At 39.3% G+C, this 20489-nt stretch overlaps 1 protein-coding gene across 1 annotated transcript in view; it reads right to left on the minus strand.

Annotated features, from left to right (window-relative positions):
• TRPM5 (transient receptor potential cation channel subfamily M member 5) overlaps nucleotides 1–20489 on the minus strand; it is a 43349-nt gene that overhangs the window by 11778 nt on the left and 11082 nt on the right. The window contains exons 7-19 of the mRNA XM_075754958.1: nucleotides 18419–18483; nucleotides 16848–17039; nucleotides 15453–15555; nucleotides 14624–14742; nucleotides 13642–13992; nucleotides 11057–11188; nucleotides 9733–9856; nucleotides 7571–7716; nucleotides 6693–6805; nucleotides 5165–5260; nucleotides 2528–2786; nucleotides 1148–1266; nucleotides 495–627 (exon numbers count right to left, since the gene is read on the minus strand). Of these exons, the coding sequence (XP_075611073.1) occupies nucleotides 495–627; nucleotides 1148–1266; nucleotides 2528–2786; nucleotides 5165–5260; nucleotides 6693–6805; nucleotides 7571–7716; nucleotides 9733–9856; nucleotides 11057–11188; nucleotides 13642–13992; nucleotides 14624–14742; nucleotides 15453–15555; nucleotides 16848–17039; nucleotides 18419–18483 (1952 nt within the window). The remainder of the gene's footprint in view (nucleotides 1–494; nucleotides 628–1147; nucleotides 1267–2527; nucleotides 2787–5164; nucleotides 5261–6692; nucleotides 6806–7570; nucleotides 7717–9732; nucleotides 9857–11056; nucleotides 11189–13641; nucleotides 13993–14623; nucleotides 14743–15452; nucleotides 15556–16847; nucleotides 17040–18418; nucleotides 18484–20489) is intronic.

Raw genomic sequence — 20489 nt, forward strand, 5'->3', positions numbered from 1 at the left:
ACAAGTAAGAATAACTCCTGTGGGAAACTTGCAACTATCCTTTTTCACAGATTTTTTTCACACTTTTTGCAAATAACATAATCTATTTCCCCAAGCGGAGCGGAGTCATTCAGTAAATGCCCTGCCCTTCTGCAGGTGGCCTGTCGTCTGTCTGAGGTCTTTGCTCTGAAAGCACACAGCTGAGGAAGTAGGAGGAATAGCAGTAAGTCAAAGACACTCTACTCTTCCTTTGCCAAATCTGAGGTTAAATTATTAGGTAAGGTAAAAGGATTAGTAAATTGGGATCAACTTATTACTACAGAGCTCTTTAGAAGATCTATTTCAAACTTATTCCATCTAATACTCATGATAAATAAGAGAATATATGCAAAATGACAAGTCTTAAGAATATAAAAATATAGATTATAAACTGATTTACTTTGTAAAGAGAAGATTTCCTACTATCCATTTTTCAGAAAACATGAGTATTTATCCAAGAGAGACTGCACACTTACCATCCTTTCCACAATTATGATCTTTGGTCCAAGTTGTTTGTGAATTGCAAAAATATGTATAAGTCTAAGTGTAAACACCATAAAATCAATGGCAAGTATTGTACGGCCAGCTTGAAAAGTCGAGTTCAGCATCCTGCAGAACACATGAAATGAAATATCAGATCTCAGCAAGTACTGCTGAGAGGTATTTTCTCAAATATTATATTCAGTTTCCAGGCATAGCCTAGTTAGGAAAAGGCAAGTGCTTCAGGGCTGTGGTTGCATAAGCCTGTAAGAGGACTGTAACATAATGTCTGTACATTGATGAAAAATAGCCAAAACATGGAGGGACACTGTATTTTCTGTCTTGGCTTCAATGAGATTTATTTTAAAAAAAAAATTATACATTGAGTAAAAGTGATTGCCAAAAACAATTTAAAAAAGCAGAGCTTTTCTGTACATGTTTGAATATACCAATATGTCTTTTTGTGGTCTCTGGAGCAATTTCTATGATTCCACAGAATTTTAGAAGCTTTGACTACAGAAACATGTCTCAAAGCTTGTAAAAGTAAATGTCACAGCCTGTCCTCACATGGACATGAGACTCTCCTGTCAGTTTACATACGTAGCCCTTGCTACTGATGCTGACCACATCACATGCAACAGATATATACCTGCAGGTTACCCCAATTATGAAGAGGAAGATGGTCACCATATCACATTTATTCCAGTTATCCTCCACATACAGTTTAAATTTTTTCATTAAATTTGTGTCTTCATCTGTATAGAAACTCTGAGGAAGAGAAATAATCATTGGTATTGATCTGTTTCAAGTTTCACTATTTCATTGTGAGTTTTAACATAATATCTGTTACCCTTTTCTCTTTCATTGCAAAGAGCAAAACCAAATTCCTAGTGTAATAGGAAAAAAAGCTTGAAAGCATAAGCTGGGTTTACTGTCTTAAAACACAAAAGTTGGATGAAAAAGGAAAAAATCAAATCTTTTCATTCTTGTGATATTAGCCTTAAGATTTTTTGAGGCCAGATTTAAGATTTTGTCAGCATTCAGGCTGTTAAACACTACAGTAACTTCCAAAGTTCAGTTTCTAGACATTGCTGTCTATACAGCATGAACAGATTTGACATTTGTATACCGGAATTGTCAGAAAGTGCTACGAGTCAGGTTTCTGAATAGGATTTTAGCCTGGCTCTCTTCATGTTTTACAGGTTTATAATGAAATGTTCTTTGATCCAAATATTTTCCATGTCCTCCTCTGATTATGGCCTTGCTGCATAATTTAAATAAATTGTAACAAACTGGGATCCCCTTCACTGTCCCTATTGCTTAAATAATGAACACCTATTTGTTCTTCCAGAGTAAATGTTTATAACTGCTTTTCCATGTTTATAACTGCTTTTCCATGTTTAAAGAGGACAGCTTTATGCACCCACAGTTGGCAACACGCTAGCACCATTGATCGCACATTACTTTGGTTGTTGAGCTGAGGACGTTCCAAAACCAGTAACTGGGAGAGTAATGGAGAAGGTGGGTTGTTTTGGTTTTTCAAGAAAAGCAAGCCAAAAAGAGATATGCTAATCTTTTGAGTTGAGAAGTATTTTAGGAAAAACACAATCTGAATTAATTTACTTGTCCCCAGCAGGGAAGAATCTCTTAAAAGGATGTAGAGTTGTCTGCTGTGTTTCCAGGTGTAGAAAACAACTCCCAACTTACATTATTTCTGGTGGGAGGATCTAGCTCTGGGGAGTGAAATCAGAGATACCTGAATCTTAGCAGCCCACTTGACTTGGCTATGGCTGAAGCAGGATGGAAAAACAGAGGTGGGGCTACAGGTTTATATGGTGGAGAAAGACCTTGCTCTGGGAGAGAGAGGTGGAGTGGTTTGGATGAGGTAAGTTCTGCATTGTTCTTTTGTGCAAAACTGCATCTGATACTTGAAATCTTTGAGCTTGTACAGTTGTACAAATTGTAAATCTATTAAAAATATTGCCTCAAGTTTTACTCTGTTATTACTAAGATATTGTAGATTACTGACCTGTCGGATTTCTTCCAAGACCAGGGTAAAAACCCAGAAGTAAAGTATAATTTCTTTAGCAGATGGACCCTCAGGTGGAGGTGGTTTGAAGTCCAATAAAAGGACAGAAGCAAACAGAAACAGAAAAGCAAAGTACATTATAACATTGCCCATAAATACAGTTACAGGGGCACTCCAGAATTTTCTCCACCGACTAAACACGAATGTCGCCCACGCTGTGTTTTCAGAAGGGCTCTGCTTTTCCAATTTGCCACTTCCCCTGCAAAACAAAAAAGAGTATAGGTTTGGTGATGATTTCCTAAAATTAGTTCTAGGAATAGGCTCAGTATTATTCTATATAAAGCTTTTTGTAAGATAGTAACAGGTAGATGTTGGGGGTGGCAACGACAAAGGCTGTAGAAGTCAGACCAATCAGGTTACTATAGCAGAAATATTTCAAGTCGAAAAGAAGGTTTTGAAAAACAAAGTTACATCAGACTTAAATGCATATTCTTGTTGTATCAATCTTGTTGTGTTCATTTGTAACTTCATTGTGTTCCTGCATATAGTACAAACACTGTGCAAATACAGAAGGAGAGAGGGAAGTGGGCTAATTGCTCTGTGTCATCCTAAATAATAGGAAAGAAGAGCAAATGGCCAATGTAGTTTGCGAGTTGGTTCATAATTATTTTGTGTCTAAAAATTTCTTGCCGTGTTTGCATGCAGAAGTTCTTGTTGTTCCTGTGACTTTAAACAATTCCTCTTTTTGACCCAGTCTCAAAAGTGCAGGATCATACTAAGTATGTGTTTCTTGACTCTCCTTGCTGAAGTCTGAGCGAACTACTGAAGAAATACTTTAGTCCTTTATGCAACTGTAAGCACTGGTAACTTGCCCTTTACAATTAAATTAAATTGCAGAAAAAGTAACATAGAAGCCTTTTAGCAAAAAGGTTGATCTCATAATTTATTTAAATTAGTCTTTGACTATTGTGGAATTATGCAAGTATTTTGGTAACTGAAGGGAAATTTGACCTGTACATCTACAGTTGGTTTTGCTGTGTTTTGGAACATGAAGTGCTATCTATTGGCAATGGAAATTATCCTGTGCAGAAAATGCAAGTTCCCTGTATTAGATAGCAATCTGATCTTAGTGTGAGGTTTTGTTTCCACATAAATTGCTCTCCTGTGTAAACTAGGGATGTTATTGGATCTTTAATTTTGTGATTCTGACTCTGAGAGGTGTGATCTCCAACAAAGGATGTGCACACTAGGGTATGTTTTCAATTTCACCTCACAAAAAATAAACAATGACTCTTCACTGGGTTTTAATTTCCCCTGACATTCTTGCTAATTATTAAATACATTTCTTACAAGGAAAAGTTTCTTCTCACAGCCAGTCTTTTCTACGTGCCTGATTCTGTACTACCTCTCAATTTATGACATCATAAGATACATTCCCATGGTAACAGGCTAATATCATAAACAGACAATTGCAGTTTTGCTGTAAGATGCTGAAATAGATCTGGAAGGGAGAGAGACTCTTTGTTAAAATAAATTGCTAAGCTAATAGCAATCGGAATGCACAATGTAATGACCAAACCATGCTTCACTCAGGATATGGAAGTGCTTTATGACATTGCTTACAAATAGCTCCCAAGAGACAGATGCTTTTACACCTATTTTGTAGGTTAGGGAGGGAGAGAGAAGAACTAACGGTTTTCTCCAGTATACCGGCAGTTAAATGCCAGAGGTAAAAATAGAACCTAATAACTCTGACTTGGTCCAGCACTTCATACTGCAGAGGAAGCTTCCTTGCTACCGTTGTTCACATAGTTCTGAAGATCTCTTTAAATCATTGAAAAGCACATGCTTAATACAAGTGGCTATTTAGCCATTAAGAGGACTTTGTGCTAATCAGAAGTCTTCCTATCCTGACTTAAGTCCCTGTGGCCTCCCAGGTTTTGGTGATGCACCTGTGGCAGAGGTATAGAGTGGGATTCAGGAGTTCTGAATTACAGATCTATGAATGACCACGAGCGACTGACAAAATCTTTGTGTTCAGTTACTTGTTTATGTACTGCTTCCTCTAACTTGGGAGTTTGTTGTTGTATTTCAGGTTCCTCAGGGCCCATCATTTACAATATAAATGAAGACCACTAGTATGGTGGGAGGCTGACTTAATATAAAATTCCCAGGTACTGATATTTGCAAGTACTTCTGTTGCTGCCTTTGTAGGAAAGTATGTAGTGATGCACTCAAATAATGTAAGGTTTTGCTGAGAACCTTCTTTCTGCTCGGCAATCTGACTTAGTTCCTAAACCCAACATATATCAGCCATCACGAGCTGAAGGGAATATCAGGAAATGCTTTCTGATTCCCCAGGTATTAAGCCAATTCCTTGTTTTGTAAAAATTACCTCCTCAGAACAAGTAAAGTTGTGTCTACTTAAAACAGCGATATATCCCTGTTTATTTTCTATATTCCTTTTAGAGAGCAACAACAGCAGTAATCAGAGGGCACAGCACTTTCTGAGGAGTAATGACCTTCTTGCTCCTTCAGCTGCACCTTAGATCATTAGCTGGTCACTAATCCACAAGAAGTGTCCTGTTCTGTGACTGTTGTTACAGAAGTTACATTAACTAATGGTTTTAAACTTACCTGTCGTCGTCTTTGGGAAAAAAGAGAGTCCTCTCTGTATCTAAACTGTCCAGTTCTTTAAATGGCTCTGGTTCATTCTTTGATTGTTTTTCCTCACTGTAAGGAAATAAACTCATTAGTTGAAAGATGATGGTTAGCAATTTTTCAGTGCTAAATTGGCATTTATACAGAACTGCTACTTATCTCGGACTTGCTCCACTGAGAAGCTATCAAATAATGCATTAGTCCTTACCTCTGCAAATTCTGTTTATTTGTTAGGAGAAGGCTGAAGTCACCCACAAGATTCAGAGAAGTGGTAATTGGCATGCCTCACAAAAATGGAGCAGGATGTTCAGTCTCCTCAAATTACTTAGGATTTCAGCAGAAATAAACCCCTCAGTCAGTTCTAGAAGGCAATACTCCAATGCTCTGTTCCTGGTTACTCTTAGTAGCAATTAAGAGGAAATGCCAGAAGCAGTACGGAACATGGTGTCAACTCTTGCATTTCCAGGGAATGGAGGCAAAAAATGTCCTCAACAGAACAAATTTGGAAAGGCTTACTTTGACTATCAATCATAATTTAAATCTTTCCATGAAAACTTTGCCAAAATTTCACATTAAATTACTTGAATTTGTGAATCTGGCAGCCACTATGACAAGAAGGTCATCTTAAGTGATACTGGCAGAAGGAAAGTCTTAAGCCATCAGTGCCAAACAAGTTTTCCTCTTGCTTTTTAAGTAGTTTAATAGTTAAGAAACATGTATTTCATAATAGCATGTCATTCCATAATGCCAATGATTTGTATATGATTCTCACAATCTAGGGAGATTTTCTTAAAGTTTCAGTTCTTGGATGTTCTTATGACTGCCTGAGCATCTTGGCTGCTTTTTGTTTTGTTTTTTTGTTTGTGTGTCTGTTTGTTTGTCTGTTGGGGTTTTTGTTTTGTTTTGGGTTTTTTTTAAGAAAACCTAAGATTCTAGCCATCTTCACTGTGACAAAAAGCTGAAAACTACAAACTCCAAAGCTATGCCTGCAGAAGACTAACAAAGAGATCTCATAAGACATTGGATTTGAAAATCTTAATTGATTTCATGTCAGTCCTGTGTTTTAAAGCTTGACTCATGGTTATCAAGGCGTGTGGCTGATAATACTGCTTTATGATGGCTGTTTATCTAGATAAGATACTGAGGTTTGAAACAGGCATCTCCAAATCTAGAAACAGATGGTGCTATACCTGGATATATGCTACACATTACTGTGTAGAATCTGGAGCTGACAGAATTCCAACAGGCTTTTCTGTGGATAGTGCAAAATAGGAGTGATCTATGTGAACCCATGGCATTGATCTTTTGAGTATCAGAATAGGCATTAGCATAGGATGCACAAATCAGTCCCACAGAAAACTCATTTGGTTAATAGTGTGCAGTCCTGTTGACATTCTGAGGTGATACTACTGGTTTTGTCACTTCGGTGAGAAATTTTGAGTCTGGATATTTTTTATGGCTTATTTGTCATCCCTTACTTGCACCTAAATAGTTATGTTTGTACCTGAATGCTATTAAGTTCGTGTAGATTAGGAAAGGACACCAGAATGCACAGATTAACTTCAGGATCTGTGTGCTTGTAGACATGTCTCCCCACCATATTTTTGTCAGGAAGGCCTGAAAGTCAGGAAAACAAGAGATGGCTTTAACATCACAAAAACATACATGCAAATGAAGTGCACCTATGTTCTGTAGCTCCTAAGACAGTGAATACTCTGGAAACCTAAAGAGCAGGCACACCTTCAGAGCAAACAGGCGCTCTGTGCATTCTTCTGCAAGATGTTGAGTATGCGAAGAGGACAGTGGAAAGAACAGCAAGTCAAGTGTAATTAAACAACATCTGTAGTACTAATAAAGTGCAAGTCAGGCACTGGGAGCTAAAAGCACCATCACTCTTAATTTAGCTTAGTGTATGTGGAGAGAACTTGGGTTGTGATGGCAAAGCTGAATAGTGATTTGATTTAACTTTTATCAGTGCACTTTTCCTTGAGTCTGAACAAGGAGTTATCTCGCATCTTGGAGCAGCTTCATTATGCCTCAGGCAGATTTAAAGTGCTTTCCTGATGCTTCTCTGTGAGCAAGGAAGGAAGAAAAAGCATAGGATGGAATAAGGGCTAAAACTTCTCCTCTGCGCACTGATCTGCAGGCCAACTGGATGAAAGGGAGGGGAAAGGGGGAATGTGTTGCTTTGTCAGGGATGTGGTATAACGTTCTTTTCATATGGCACTAGGGAGAAGGAAGAGTCCCCTCTCTGAAGAATGTCTCTTAGGGGAATACATTTCATGGGGCTGTTCATTTGCTGTGCTATCCTCTTCTGTGTCCCATATCATTCTTAAAGGCCCTGGGGGTAGAGGTGGCGAGGGATGGGTCTGTAAAACTTACCTGGACACCATCGTGTGCAAAGAAAGACTTTGCATCCGCTTCTGTAGCCAGCTGAAGGCAGGTGGTTTTGCTCCAGTACTGAGTTTTCCTCACCAACAGAGCAAACGCTCTCTCCTCGCTGTTGTGGTAGCATTCACTAAACAGTTCTGCCAAATGAAGGAAACATAGATAAACAGACCTTTTAATTTAAAAGAAAAAAATGAATGTAAGGCAAGAGAGTGATGTGTGTGGGGTGCAGCGTGGTGGCAGCAAAGCCTGAGCACTGCCAGATGCTCCTTGCTGCACCAGAGACTTCTGCAAGGCTGGAGTAGTTGAAAAGAGCCTGAGAGAGTGCTAAGAGGAGGTGGGAGGGAGAGAGGAATGATGCTGGACACAAGAATAATTCGCAATGGCTTTACGCATGTGCGTACATGTGTCGGGGCAGAGGGCAGTTGAAATAGATTTTCCTTGGTGAAAAAAAAAATTACGGTAATTTTAAAATTTCCACTGTTTGCAGAAAGGTATGGAGTAAATCTCTCAGTACTTCTCTCGCCTCTTTCTATCTGCATGCTCCCTTCTCAGCCTGGGGCCTCTAACATGTTTGATTTTGGGGTTTTTTTTCCTTATTGTTGTTTGATCTAAGAAGAAATTTTTCTTTCTCAGTTCTTCTACAGACAGCATCAGAAACTTCTTGGAAACATGTCAGCATTTGTTACAGTCTCTCATCTGTAGCTGCCTCATGTGAAGCTTTAGGCAAAAAACTGTATCTCTTGGGTGATCCTCTTAGACTTTGAAGGATGAGTTGCCACGCTGTCCATACTCTCTTGAATAGACTAAACAAAAGGAGCACCTCAGCTTTGGCTCGTAGTCTTGGTTTTAAGACATAGCTATTTGACACAAAATAATACTAGGCTTGTGGCATAGTTCTGTTTCCAGAGAAGCTGGTCCTGGAGCTCAAAAAGTAGGATAAACAGTCCAGAAAGTCAAGGTTATCTCATTACACAAGATCTGACTTGTCTTTTTCATTCTGCTGATTCACTTCCTTATCTCAGTACCTTTCCTAGGCCAGCCTACACCTTGTTGTTACACTGTGAGAGCTGGGGAATGGATCAAGTTCACTTAAAATAAGCTGATATACAGACTTCTTTTGCAATTGATGTGGTATTTATCATTCTTAAAGAATGTTCGCTCTTCTTAATATTGACAGTGTTATCCAGGCCAGAAATTAAGATTGAGGATCTGATCTAATACTTACCAAAGCCAAGGAGCAGGCTTCTGTGTATTGGATTAGGCCCTCTAATTCCATGACTAAATTACTCAAGCTCTGTGATTATATGAGAACCAGACTTTTATTTTTTGTGAATAATAATGGCCCTGTGAGAAGAGGGGAATATGTGATCTGTGTATAAATAATGTAGCAACATCTGCATGAGCCTTCAGCTGCTTGATGTACTAGCTCTAAGGGGAGAGAAAGAGCCTCTGCATTTTCACGTGTGGCATTCTTTAAAGCCCTCTGCTCAGAGCAGTGCTACCTTCAGGTATGGATTAGATTGAAGTCCAATCAGCAGGGAAGCTTCTGTGCAGACATCTGTTTTTAAATCAGGCAAAAGGGAAAGGGCTTGGCATTCCGGCATTGCAGATGCCTAAATGCTTACTGCTGTAGGGAGTGGCGGCTTGTCTGCTGCGAAACCAGTCTGAGCCTCGCTGCAGTTTTGCAGTGCAGTTAGACCTCTTCTGGGTGAGGTAATCTCAAATTATTTTTAGCAGTGAAGACAAACCTTAAAACTTGTTGCTCTAGTGGCCCTTACAGAGCAAGCTTGATATTGCAGGAAAACCAGGCTGCTGTGAGCCTGGAAGCGTTTTGGTTATTCTATCTTGCCCATTGCTGTAACACACCTTGTACTAACATCAGACACTTAAAATACCAGTGTGCAGCAGGAGAGTAATTTCTTCCATGCATCCCAGGGGCCAGTCTTGGAACACTGATTTTTTTTCCAAAATGATTGGGTTTTAAGTCCTTCTGTGGTATTTGAATGTTTGGGACTGCCTGTGCTGCAAGGCTGTTAAATTATTCATGACAGTTAACCTTTTACAACTGAAACAGTACTTTTTTCACTTGCTTGCCTACCAATGGCAGTTACTTATTAAATTTTTGATGGTGTTAAAAAGGTGCCATTACTTACCAACAGCAAGCTGCTCATATTTGGCCTCTTTCATTATATGTGCTACTTCGGTCTCTGTCTCCAGGCGGGACATCTCTTTAAGGATCTTGCAGGCTGCCAGAGCTGAAGCTACACCCTCCTGACCCTGTAGAATTGAAAGGGGTGCTACTGTTACCATACACTGGAGGGCATTTCTGAACTGGGGAGACTTCACTAAGGAATACATCTAAAAAAACAACCGCCACACATACAAAACCCATCAAAACAACCCTGAATTCATGCACGTCTCATCTTTGAAGACCCTTCCCTCAAATACAAACTTGAAAGTAAAAAATGTCCATTGAAATGACAGTTTTGGTGATATTTGGGAATTGAAAACCACATATTGGTAGTTCTTGTGGCTTAAAAGACTGGAGGCGTCTGGGTTTGATTGACCTTAGAGGGGCCTGATTTAGGGTAGCAATCAAAGACTGAAAGGAGAAGAATGCATTATGGAAATAGAGCAAACCAGTCTCACAGCACCAAAATACCTCAAACGTGGCTGTGCTGAGACCCTGCGTAAGGATGTATGGGAAAGAAGGGAGCACAGCTGGCAGAGGCACAACAGTGGCACACAGCTGAGAAACGTGCCTCCTGGTAATAGAGCGCCACAAACACAAGGCCCTGCAAGGTGCAGATGTGCCTGCATGCACACGCTCACTGGCTGGAGAGCTGTGCTGCAGTTTGTCCCCCCCCCCATGACTTCCCCGGTGCCAGACGCAGCCGTCTGGAAGGTCAGGGATGGAGCCCCATAGCTGTGTCTGGCTCTAGCGGGGGGGAGGGAAGCTATGGCATTGCACTCCAGATGCACCACACAGGGCCTCAGTTGTGGAGGATTGTAAAACAGGAGCCAATTATGCCAGCTTGAAGCTCAGCCTTTGAGAGCGTGATGCTGTTGCTCCCTGCGCATACAGCACGTAAGCTAAAGATGTTCGATTGCACCGTCTTCCCTCTCAATCGTGCTAGAACCCAAACAATTGACCAATTGTAGAAGGAACAAAACCTGAGATTGAGAGTAGTCAGCAGCAGCAAGGAAGAGGAGAGCCAACTCTGCAGCTGAAGTTAATCAGCAGTGGCCCAGGCCGTGCTGATTTACACCTGCTGGTGCTCTGCCCTCCTGCTCTGTCAGGCCCTCTGGCCCCTGCTGGCATGAGACACACAGAGATGAAGGGCCCTATAAATGCCACGTCTTGTATTTTAGAAACAAACCTATCTGTCATCTGAGCTACACGGTTGAGCAAAAGCCATCTCATATACTTGAAATATGCCAATATTTCACCTGAAGCAGCTACAGATCAAACCTTACCATAGCCCAGAAATAGTTTGCCATCTTGTGCCGGTTTTGAAGTACTGCCCATACAAACAAATCCCTCCAAGGATTTTCGCTTTTCTGGTTCATATCCAGGGGCTCAGGTAATTGCTTTGTATTCATTTTATCCTGAAATATGGTTTGTAGAAATTAAAACCTGCTTTGCAGTCTCATTCCATGCAAATGACATGATCTAAGCTGCTCTTGGCCTTGCCAGCTACTTCATATTCTTTTGATTTTTCTTTTCTGTAGGACTGAGAGGTAATTAGTTCATTCTGTACTGAATCAAAGGACCCTTGTGTCCCTGATATAACTCAATATGTGTGAGAACATTCTGGATGAAATTGTGACTCCATTGAAGTTGATGGTAAAGCTCTCATTGACTTTATTAAGGCCAGGGTTTCATCAATGGTGTGTAATATCATACAAGACAAACCTGTGATTAACTAATCTGAGCTTGCCTTCAGTTATATTGGAATCTGCTCAACTGCCACAGAGGACGTGGTTTCAGAGAAAAGGGAACAAAAGGCATTTTATTTCAACAGAAATAAATCTCACCAAGGCCCTGTACAGGACAAGAATAGAGTACGTCAATACCCTCTTTTTAGTCTTTCCTTTGAGAAACCTCTCTCTCGTGCAGGGAGTGTTTTAAGTAGAACACTGCTTATTCCTTTAGCATTTGATTAAAAAAACTCTCCAGAGGAAGTATGGTAACTTAGGTCGAGTTCTGAGTTTTAAGTATATTTAAAAACTGCCTTTAAATTTACTGTGTTAACTAGAAGCAGCCAGAGTGGATTTTTTTTTTTAATAAAACAAGTTTTTGTGAGGGAGGATATATTTTTTTAATCACTTAAACTATGGGATTCTGTTCAAATTTATTTTAATAGCATTTTGGGGGAATGTTGGTGTTCTGTGATTTTTTTTTTTCCTTCAGTTTGTAGTGAACTATTTAATCAATTGAATTGCATTGAAAACCTTACAGGAGACAAAGATATCCCAAAAGCCTTATCACTCTTTGTAACCGCTAGTTTCTAACTTGAAATAAGATGCACAATTTAGCAGCAGTGACACTGGTTTCCCAGTACAGCGATGCTCTTTCTGTTGCCAGTGATAATGGGATTGAGCCATTGGTGGCAGCCACGGGAAGCAGCTTTTAAAAGAAAAAAGCTGGTAGGCAGGGTGATCTGGTGTCTGAACTGGGCCTTATTTACATCAGCACTTGGCTTTAGCTCACTTACTGCCAAATCCCACAAAGGTAAGTGGGATTTTGGGGGCATGTTTTTATTTCTGTAAAATTTGTGAGTCTGGAGTCTGCTTAATGACTTCGGAGGCGTTGCCTCAAATTCTCTGTCCTTGTGAACAAAGAAATCCAGATTCAAACTTAGCTTTGCATACTACTAATTAATTTACCTAGGCTTTTTCAAAGCAAGAGCGATTGAAGCTCTTGAGTGAGAATTTATTTTTTATTTTTTTAATTTATTTTTTAGTTTAAACAGTTTTAAGATGAAACTAGAACTGAGTAGATACCAAAAGGTTTAATTGTTTAGTCTGTCTAAAACTCTAATCTTAATGAAATTTATCTATACCTCTCTGTTTTGAAATCATGAGTCCAAACTTATTTCCAATGGTCTCGCAGGAACTTTGGTACTTACGAGTTTCAATGTTAAATACACTGTCAAAATGGAAAAATTACGATATATCTATTGCACAGTTGCGGACAGTGCACTACAGACATTCCACAGTGGTACCCATCACACGTTCTCCTTGTGTGTTGGCCAGGGTGCTTGCCAGGGCCACTTCACGCAATGGTATTTCTTGCTGTGTGTTAGGTCACCCAATAACAAGACTATAATGATCTAAAGTCAAATATCATGTACTGCACATTACTGAATATCCAATCTACCCTTACACAGTATAAATCTGGGAATAGTTTTACATACAAAGATTACCATTTTCAGATCTGGGATTGAAAATGGCCATCGCCTGCTTGTCTTCCTCCTAGAAAATATTGTCTTTCAAGTACTTCTGCCTGAAGTTCTGTAGGAGAAATGCAGACTGCTGTTTTTATGTCTAATTACTCCTTAGCAAACATTAATCTATCTCTTCATATTCCCCATATATCTTTCATTGAGCTTGTTCTTACGCATGTGAGGCTAATAAGATCAACAAACTGTTCTCCACATGCAAGGTGCTAGAATGAGGAATGGTCTGTGGGAGTTGCACTAGAAGAGTATGAGATACAGGGGCCTCTGCAGATCCTGAACAGAGGCCGTATCTTAGCACTAGTTCAAGGTACAGTAAAGCCTTCCATAAAACCCCACCTGCAGAGGGGGAGAAAGAGGAATCCCAACCTGTCTATCTTAGAAATTCCTTTCTTTTCCTTTTCAATTTTGAAATAAAAAAAGATCAAACCATTTTAGCTGTAATAGTAATGAGCTGAAAAAAGGAATGAGAAACTGAAGTGACTGTTTCTCTCATCTTCCCTTTCTTTCCCTGCCCCACTCCCAAAGGCTAGACCTAGTTAAAATTTTCAAATTCTAAATTGGGGGGGAGCAGGATGATGATGGAAAGTCGTAACTCACAGATTTCTTCTTGCCTCCATGTCTGAGGTCTTGATAGAAACCTTTGCATGCATCATGGAGAAAATCCTTGAGAACTCTAGAGACCTCACTGAGAGTGAAGAGTGGGCAGATCTCCTTCTGCTCCTTATGCTGTTGACCAGTGAGCCCTGCCAAGGTCAGCTTGCTTTCTTCGTGTTTCTTCAGTAGAAGCTCATAGAGGAGACATTTCTGAGAAATGGAACAGTAGAGTCTCTGCAGACGACTATATGTCAGGAATTCAGATATGTTAGCCCCATTGTCAATAAATAATTTTACGAATTCTGGTTTGTCGTTGACCAGAGCATCCATCATCACTTCTTCCAGGTCACAGGACTAGATTGATGAAGGGGGGAGATAAAAAAAAAAAAAAGTTTCTTGGGGTAATCATGGCTGGATGAGCAGGGAGGTAAGATTTAACATGAGGATATGCACATTTTGTCTTCCACGAGGTCAACAGTGGGTACAACGAGAAAGAGAGGTAGAACTCCCTTCGTTTCTCTGTGACAAAATGTCTAGGTAAGCATTAATGTTAAAACATCAACACAAATAGCATGCAGTAGTTGTGGTGATGTTAGGTACCCACCGCACTGGGTATTTATACAGCTGTTGGAAACAGTGACATTCTTCCTACCATCTTCTAACAGTAATATCTGCATGCTGCTTTTGCTTTGCAAGCTCAGGTTTGTTTGCTTTAAAGGTCTGTACAGAAGGGAGAGGGGGAAGATTCTTGCCCCCAAAGAGTTCAAGAAAGAGACTGTGACCACTGTATTGTTCCTCTCTTTAGCCATTGTCATGTAAGGGACCAGAAAGACAAACAGCCTAAGGAAGCGTGCTGCCACTGCTCAATCTCCTAGTGGAGAATGCATGTAGTGTTAAAAACTGAAGCCGCCTATCAGGATGTTGCAGTGTCCTGAACACATTGGATTAGACACTGATTGTCCTCTAAAGCAATAAGACCTGGTACCTTCCACTCGACGTCACCATTGAATATTTCACTTTTAGCTATGTCCACTCTATTCCAGGCCACTGCCAGCTTCAGTTCATCCAGATATTCCTGAGCCTCCTGACTGTGACTTTTACAGGCTGGCAAAAATAGAAAATGAAAATAAGCTCAGTACTTTACACTTGTTATGTTTAATTTAATACAGTATTGGTAATTTGATTAACAATACAAGCTTTCCTTCAGCTATTACAGATCTGTGGGGTGCTTAACTAGGAACCCTTCACAGGATTGTTTTCCTAATTTAGGAAATATTAATATTAAAAAATATTATTTTTTGCTAGCTGACTTTTCTGTTAAAATATTAAGTTTAAATGTCTGTAGGATTTTTTTTTTTAATAGGAGAAATGGATTTTTTTTCTGGAACTAAAGCAGTTCAAGTCTACTTATGTTTTTTGAGGGTTTGGATGTTTGTTTTGGTTTTTGGTAGTCTGTTTGGTTTGTTGGGTTTTTTTAATGGCTTGTAATTGGAATAACTGCTCCAGTATATTTCAGTTCTTCTATAACCTCTACTACTAAAAGAAGCAAGTAGTGAAATAAAGGAGCGATTAAAATAGTGCTGTACAGTAGCATAAGATTAAAAAGCAAACATTAGTTTAAAGCAAGGTTACATGAGCTATGGTAACTGCCACAGTAATTTGTCAATAAGCAAACAGAAAAATTCTTCATCTCGAAATGAATTTTGAATCCAACAGCCAACTGAACTTGCTCCGGACAAGAATGAAATACGTTTATGGCACAGAAGTCATCAGATAAGACCAGTATTACACTGTGTTGTGTTTATTGTTCTTACCTTTTACTAAAGCTTTTAAAATGACTGTGTCTAGTTCTTCTGAACTGTCTTGCTCAAAGTTGTGGAGAGTTAGAAGGTGTTGGTGTGAAATAATGTTCTGAATCTGTTGGGAGTCAAAACAAAAATCATTTTACACGTTGTCCTACTGCTATATATTAATGCCTAAGCCCAGTGGAGATCACCCATACAATATTTCCCAAAAACTTATGTTCTAATTGTAAAGGTGAGGTTTGGCAAGAAGATAGACATTATCAGTTTCCCATATATAAGTGCATGCTAAGACAAGGAGTGAGTTACTGCCTTTTCTAAAATCACCTAGCAGGATAGGAGGAACAGAACTTGGATATCCTGAGAACCAGAGCAGTGCTTTTAATTAAAAGATCTTTCCTTAACTCACATTCCTATTTGACTCATAGTCATGCTGTGGCCAGCATACCATGGTTTTGTTTTACCTTTTCCTGCTTTGACATTTAAGTTTTGCTCTCAGAGTTGTTTATTTAGAAGCATAGTCTCTAAATCTTCTTTGAGTAAAAGTCATCAAATATTGATATATACAGTACTCTTTCATTCTGCTTCTCTACTGAGTTTTTCTTTCTCACAGTGCAGCTGCACTGAGACTTTGTGAGCATCTGGCAATATTGCTTCTAGATGCCCTTCCATCCCCTTGTGTTAGTCAGCTGGCAAAGTTCTCCCTAATGGAATTAATACATGGAAATTTTAAAGCTAAGGATTACAACAGGGACTGCAAAGAATAAGTAGTGGGTCAGGTTGATTGGACTTGTTGTATCTCAGAGGCACACAGTGCTCTTAAATCTTCACATAAAGAAAATCTCAAAGTGTTTTTTGTTTCTTAAACACTTATGCACAGTGGTTTAAGTACAGCAAGTGTGCCTCAAGACAAGGAGTAAGGAAAATCTGTTTTGTCTTTTTTAAGAACTCACATAACTGACATTAGATAGGATAATTTCTAAACACCTTTCATTCTTTTTAATTTATTCATGCTTCTCCACAATTAAAAGGTTTCCATTTAACAACTGTAGGTCATGAATTAGGTCTCTTCTGTCACAGCTGCACAAGCTCCACAGCTGTGGAGTATAAATAATGCTTCGTGTCCTCCAGAAGGACTGTGGTGTTTCTGAGTGCTGGCTGTTACTTGAGGAAATAATTGAGCAAGGACAGAGCCCTAAGTGTTCAGCTGAATCACCAGGACAAAGTAGTTTGTATGATCAACTGAGCACTTGGTTTTAATGTTAGAGAGGTATTCTATGATACCAGTGTCAGTACCCAAAACTTCTGGGCAGCTTGTCAAACCTGTACTGAATGGACCTCCAAAGCTAGAAATGGTAGGAAAGAGCTTGAGAACATGATGCATGTAATATAAACATATAAGCTCACTGTTGCTGTCCATTGGAGAATGTCCTTCCACAAGAAGCTTTCTGCAGGGAATTTCTCCTTAAATTGCTTTTCAACAGCTTCTGGTGTAATAAGCTGTGGGTCATTCATGAATGCAGCTAAGATGTCAGCTGTACCTCCAGACCCTGCTAAGATAAGCCAGGGAGCAGAATTTTCCAAACCGCTGCAAATTCTCTGTAGTTTAAAAAGTACACTTTTAGAATTAATGTATGGAAAGAAAATGTTATTCAAAAGAAGGATTTCTTGCAAACTAGGAATAAACGTGTACCTAAACCAGATTTGCTATAGAGTCAGTCCAGACTCCTCTAAGCTATTAGGATTTTTTCTGATTCTGCAGCAGGTTATCCATGTAGAGGCCCCTGACTATACTTCTTTTCATGATACATCTACTGAGTAGCTAAGCTATCAGTAACCTGATTTGGACAATGCATTAAACTTCTTTGTCCCTGACTTTTCCCCCCTCCCCTTGCCATTTGTGTTTCAACATAGTCAAGTGCAAGAGGAGCACTATACAGAAATTCTCAGCAGGCTCTTCTGGCTGCTAAACCTGGTGATACTTTCTGAAAATCAGGAATTTTCCTGTGGGAATACAACATTGGGCCACAAGAAAAAAAACACTGAAGCATAGCAGCTACAAGAGTTAAAGGCTGATAATTCTATTACTTGTGCAATTAGAATGAGTCAGGCAGGTTGTTGAGAGAGGAAAGCAGAGGCCATGGCATCATAATTGCAACAATGACTATTTCCTGCCAATCTATTTCTTACTGTGGAGTCATGCAAGAAGCTAATGAGACTCTAAGAATCTAACTATTGATTCACTTGTTGCATAGGCTTGGGTTTTATTCTTTATTTTTTTTAACAACTGTTGTAGTCCTCGATATGTATTATCCAATTTGTATTTAAGAAATTGATATTCTAAAAAAAGCGGGATCAGTTATCCATTTCCAGCACATGTAAACTTAGAGCAGCTCCAGCCAGTCACCTTTCGTCTCCAAGTCACTTTGTTCTCTAAAACTTTGAAAAGAAGGTTTATAGGATGTGATAGGTGATTTTTCAACACCCAAGATATAGAAAACACTGCCATATCTAGCTTCTAGAAGGAAAGCTCTCATGAGGTGACATAATCTTAGTTTAAACAGTGAGTGTTTTAGTCCAGATGACAAAGATATGACAAGATACAGGGACTGGAAACTGAAGCTAGACAGCACTGAATGATTAATCCTTTTTGTATGTGATCTCAAGTAATAGCACAGTATTTCTATTTCGCTGGATTTGGAGCTGGCTTCTGTGGACTTGTTTTGGATTCCTTGTTCCACTGTGTGAGCTGGCAATGGAAGCTTTAATGATCAGCTGGTGCCTATTCAAAAGGAAATATTTCTCCCAAACAAATACTGGCAAATTTAATTTTAACAGAATTCAGTTCTTAATGGTGTATAGATATAAATTTTGAATTTATGTAAAGTGCCAATACACATTTGTCATCCAGCCAAATTTTCCATTAATTACTTAGCACGAGTTAATTTATTATTATAAAGTTGCAAACAGCTTCTTACCTCAAGTGTGCCTGGTCCTCCATTTACCAGTAAGCAAAGCACAGGGATCTCAATGCTACCCGTTCCTGGGAAATAGATGGTTTAATTTTTTAAAAGTTAACAGCTTTCACAAAACTATTGTGTTTGTTCTGACTTCTTGAAAATACTTCTCCTGTTATGATCTGGTTTGGTGAGCCTGCAGAAGGCAGGCAATTGCAGAAACAAGTGGCAAAGGAAGAGACTAACACTGTGACCTAGCAGATAGGGTCCTAGCCTAAGGTTCAGGACAAAGGCACCTTTACCTTGGACGTCTTGCATGATCCCTGGCAAGCAGTCCAGTCCGTTCTCACCTCAGTACACCTTGGCTGTGAAATATGGATATTGGCACGTCTGTATGTCATAGCACTGTTGACTTTTTAAATTTATTTATTTACTGCAAGGTGATCAGATAGTGGAGTAATGGAGCTGCATTAGGGTGCAAGGCAAGATTGTTAGGTTTTCAGAGAGGCAGCTACCATTGTTAAGATCCAGTTAGAAGTGAAAAGCTGTCAGTTTGTCCCAGGTGTTATGCATGTGCCTAGCATGTGCAGGAACGTGTAGTGGAATCTAGGAGAAGAGCCTGATAAAAGGAGGATTTAAGAATATGAAGAGGCTGACTATGTAGACCAGCTAGGGTCAGATATGAGTTGATAGGAACCATATGCTCCTTATGACTCTGCTTAAACAGTTAAAATTTCATTCAGCACAGTCTAATATGTGATTATTAATAACATAATATTAAACATTTAAAAGAAATGTTAATGAAATATTTAACATGTCACAGCAGCAGGGGAAGAAACGATGTAGGCATCCCTGTCCTTAGCCATCCTCCCACAGAGCCCCACTTATTTCTAGATGGTTTATACTGTAAATGTTGACCTCCAAAGGTGACTACAGATTGGTCTATAAGAGCTCAATCAAAACAGTAGCATCATGAGATGAATGCCTCTTTCAGCTGGAAGATAAAAGGCATTTGGTTCAAACAATTTTTTGATGTTTCCCTTTGTAGGTCTCCCAGAGCAGTGTAAAGATCACCACTTACTACTTTGTTGGATCAGAGATAAGGTAGAACTGAGCTGTAGCCAGGACATGATTGGCAAGTAACTTCATTTGTTTTAATGAATGGTATAGCGTTGCCATACCTCAATAAGGTGATGTTCTAGTTTGAAGAGTGACCTCTGTGACTTCAGGTTCCTCAAGATAAGTTTATGGATTCAAATATTCTTTATTTACTGTAGATTTAGATAAAATTTAGCCGGAGGTGGGGTGGGATTCTGACTTTATGTTGGGAAGGTGGGAAGTCCTTAACTGCAAAGAATATTCAGCATATCAAAAATTTCCTCTGAATGACTTCTAGGTATTTTTTTTTAAATAGGGAAATTCTGCATGACCTTATTGAAGTGTTTTACTTCAGTAAAGTCACATAGCTTTGCTCAGCTTGAATATAAATGAGCTTAAATGAATGATACTGGTTTTGTTTACAGAAACTACCACTGAATTCAGTATGTTCCAGTGAAATATTTGTCAAATGGATCAGCATTTTTTGACAGAAAATTGTTCCACTGAGATTTGTTCAGTCAGATTTGGTTTGCAAGCAGAAGGAGGCTACTTTTAATTCTCAGCACTGCAACCTCAGCCTGCCATTACAGCCCACCTGTGGTCTCTCTTATCTGCATCACCAGATAAGCATTCTTCGGGTGCATTCATGCTCTCAGGTACATCTGTGCAACCACGCTATGGGCTATGTAATTGAATATTCCATTGATGCGTGCAAGTGCGAATAAGTGAGCTCTCCCTTATGTTTCAGCTGTGCTAGCACTGCAGGTAGTACAGAAACAAAGGAAAGGTAAAAGTGATTGTATTAGCACTACAACTGAATTCTTTCCACAAATGGCAGTAGGAGGCCTGCCCAATAGTCAGTTCTCATTATAAACAAAGGTCACGTAGATTTAGATGGCCATTAGATGCTACATTGTTTATCCAGGATAAGATTTTATCCTGCAATAAATATGGCTTAAAATATTTCAGAGGGCTTTGGAACAAGTCTTTTCTT

This window comes from Balearica regulorum, chromosome 5, assembly GCF_011004875.1.
Source record: "Balearica regulorum gibbericeps isolate bBalReg1 chromosome 5, bBalReg1.pri, whole genome shotgun sequence".
In the NCBI taxonomy this organism is placed as follows: Eukaryota; Metazoa; Chordata; class Aves; order Gruiformes; family Gruidae; genus Balearica; species Balearica regulorum.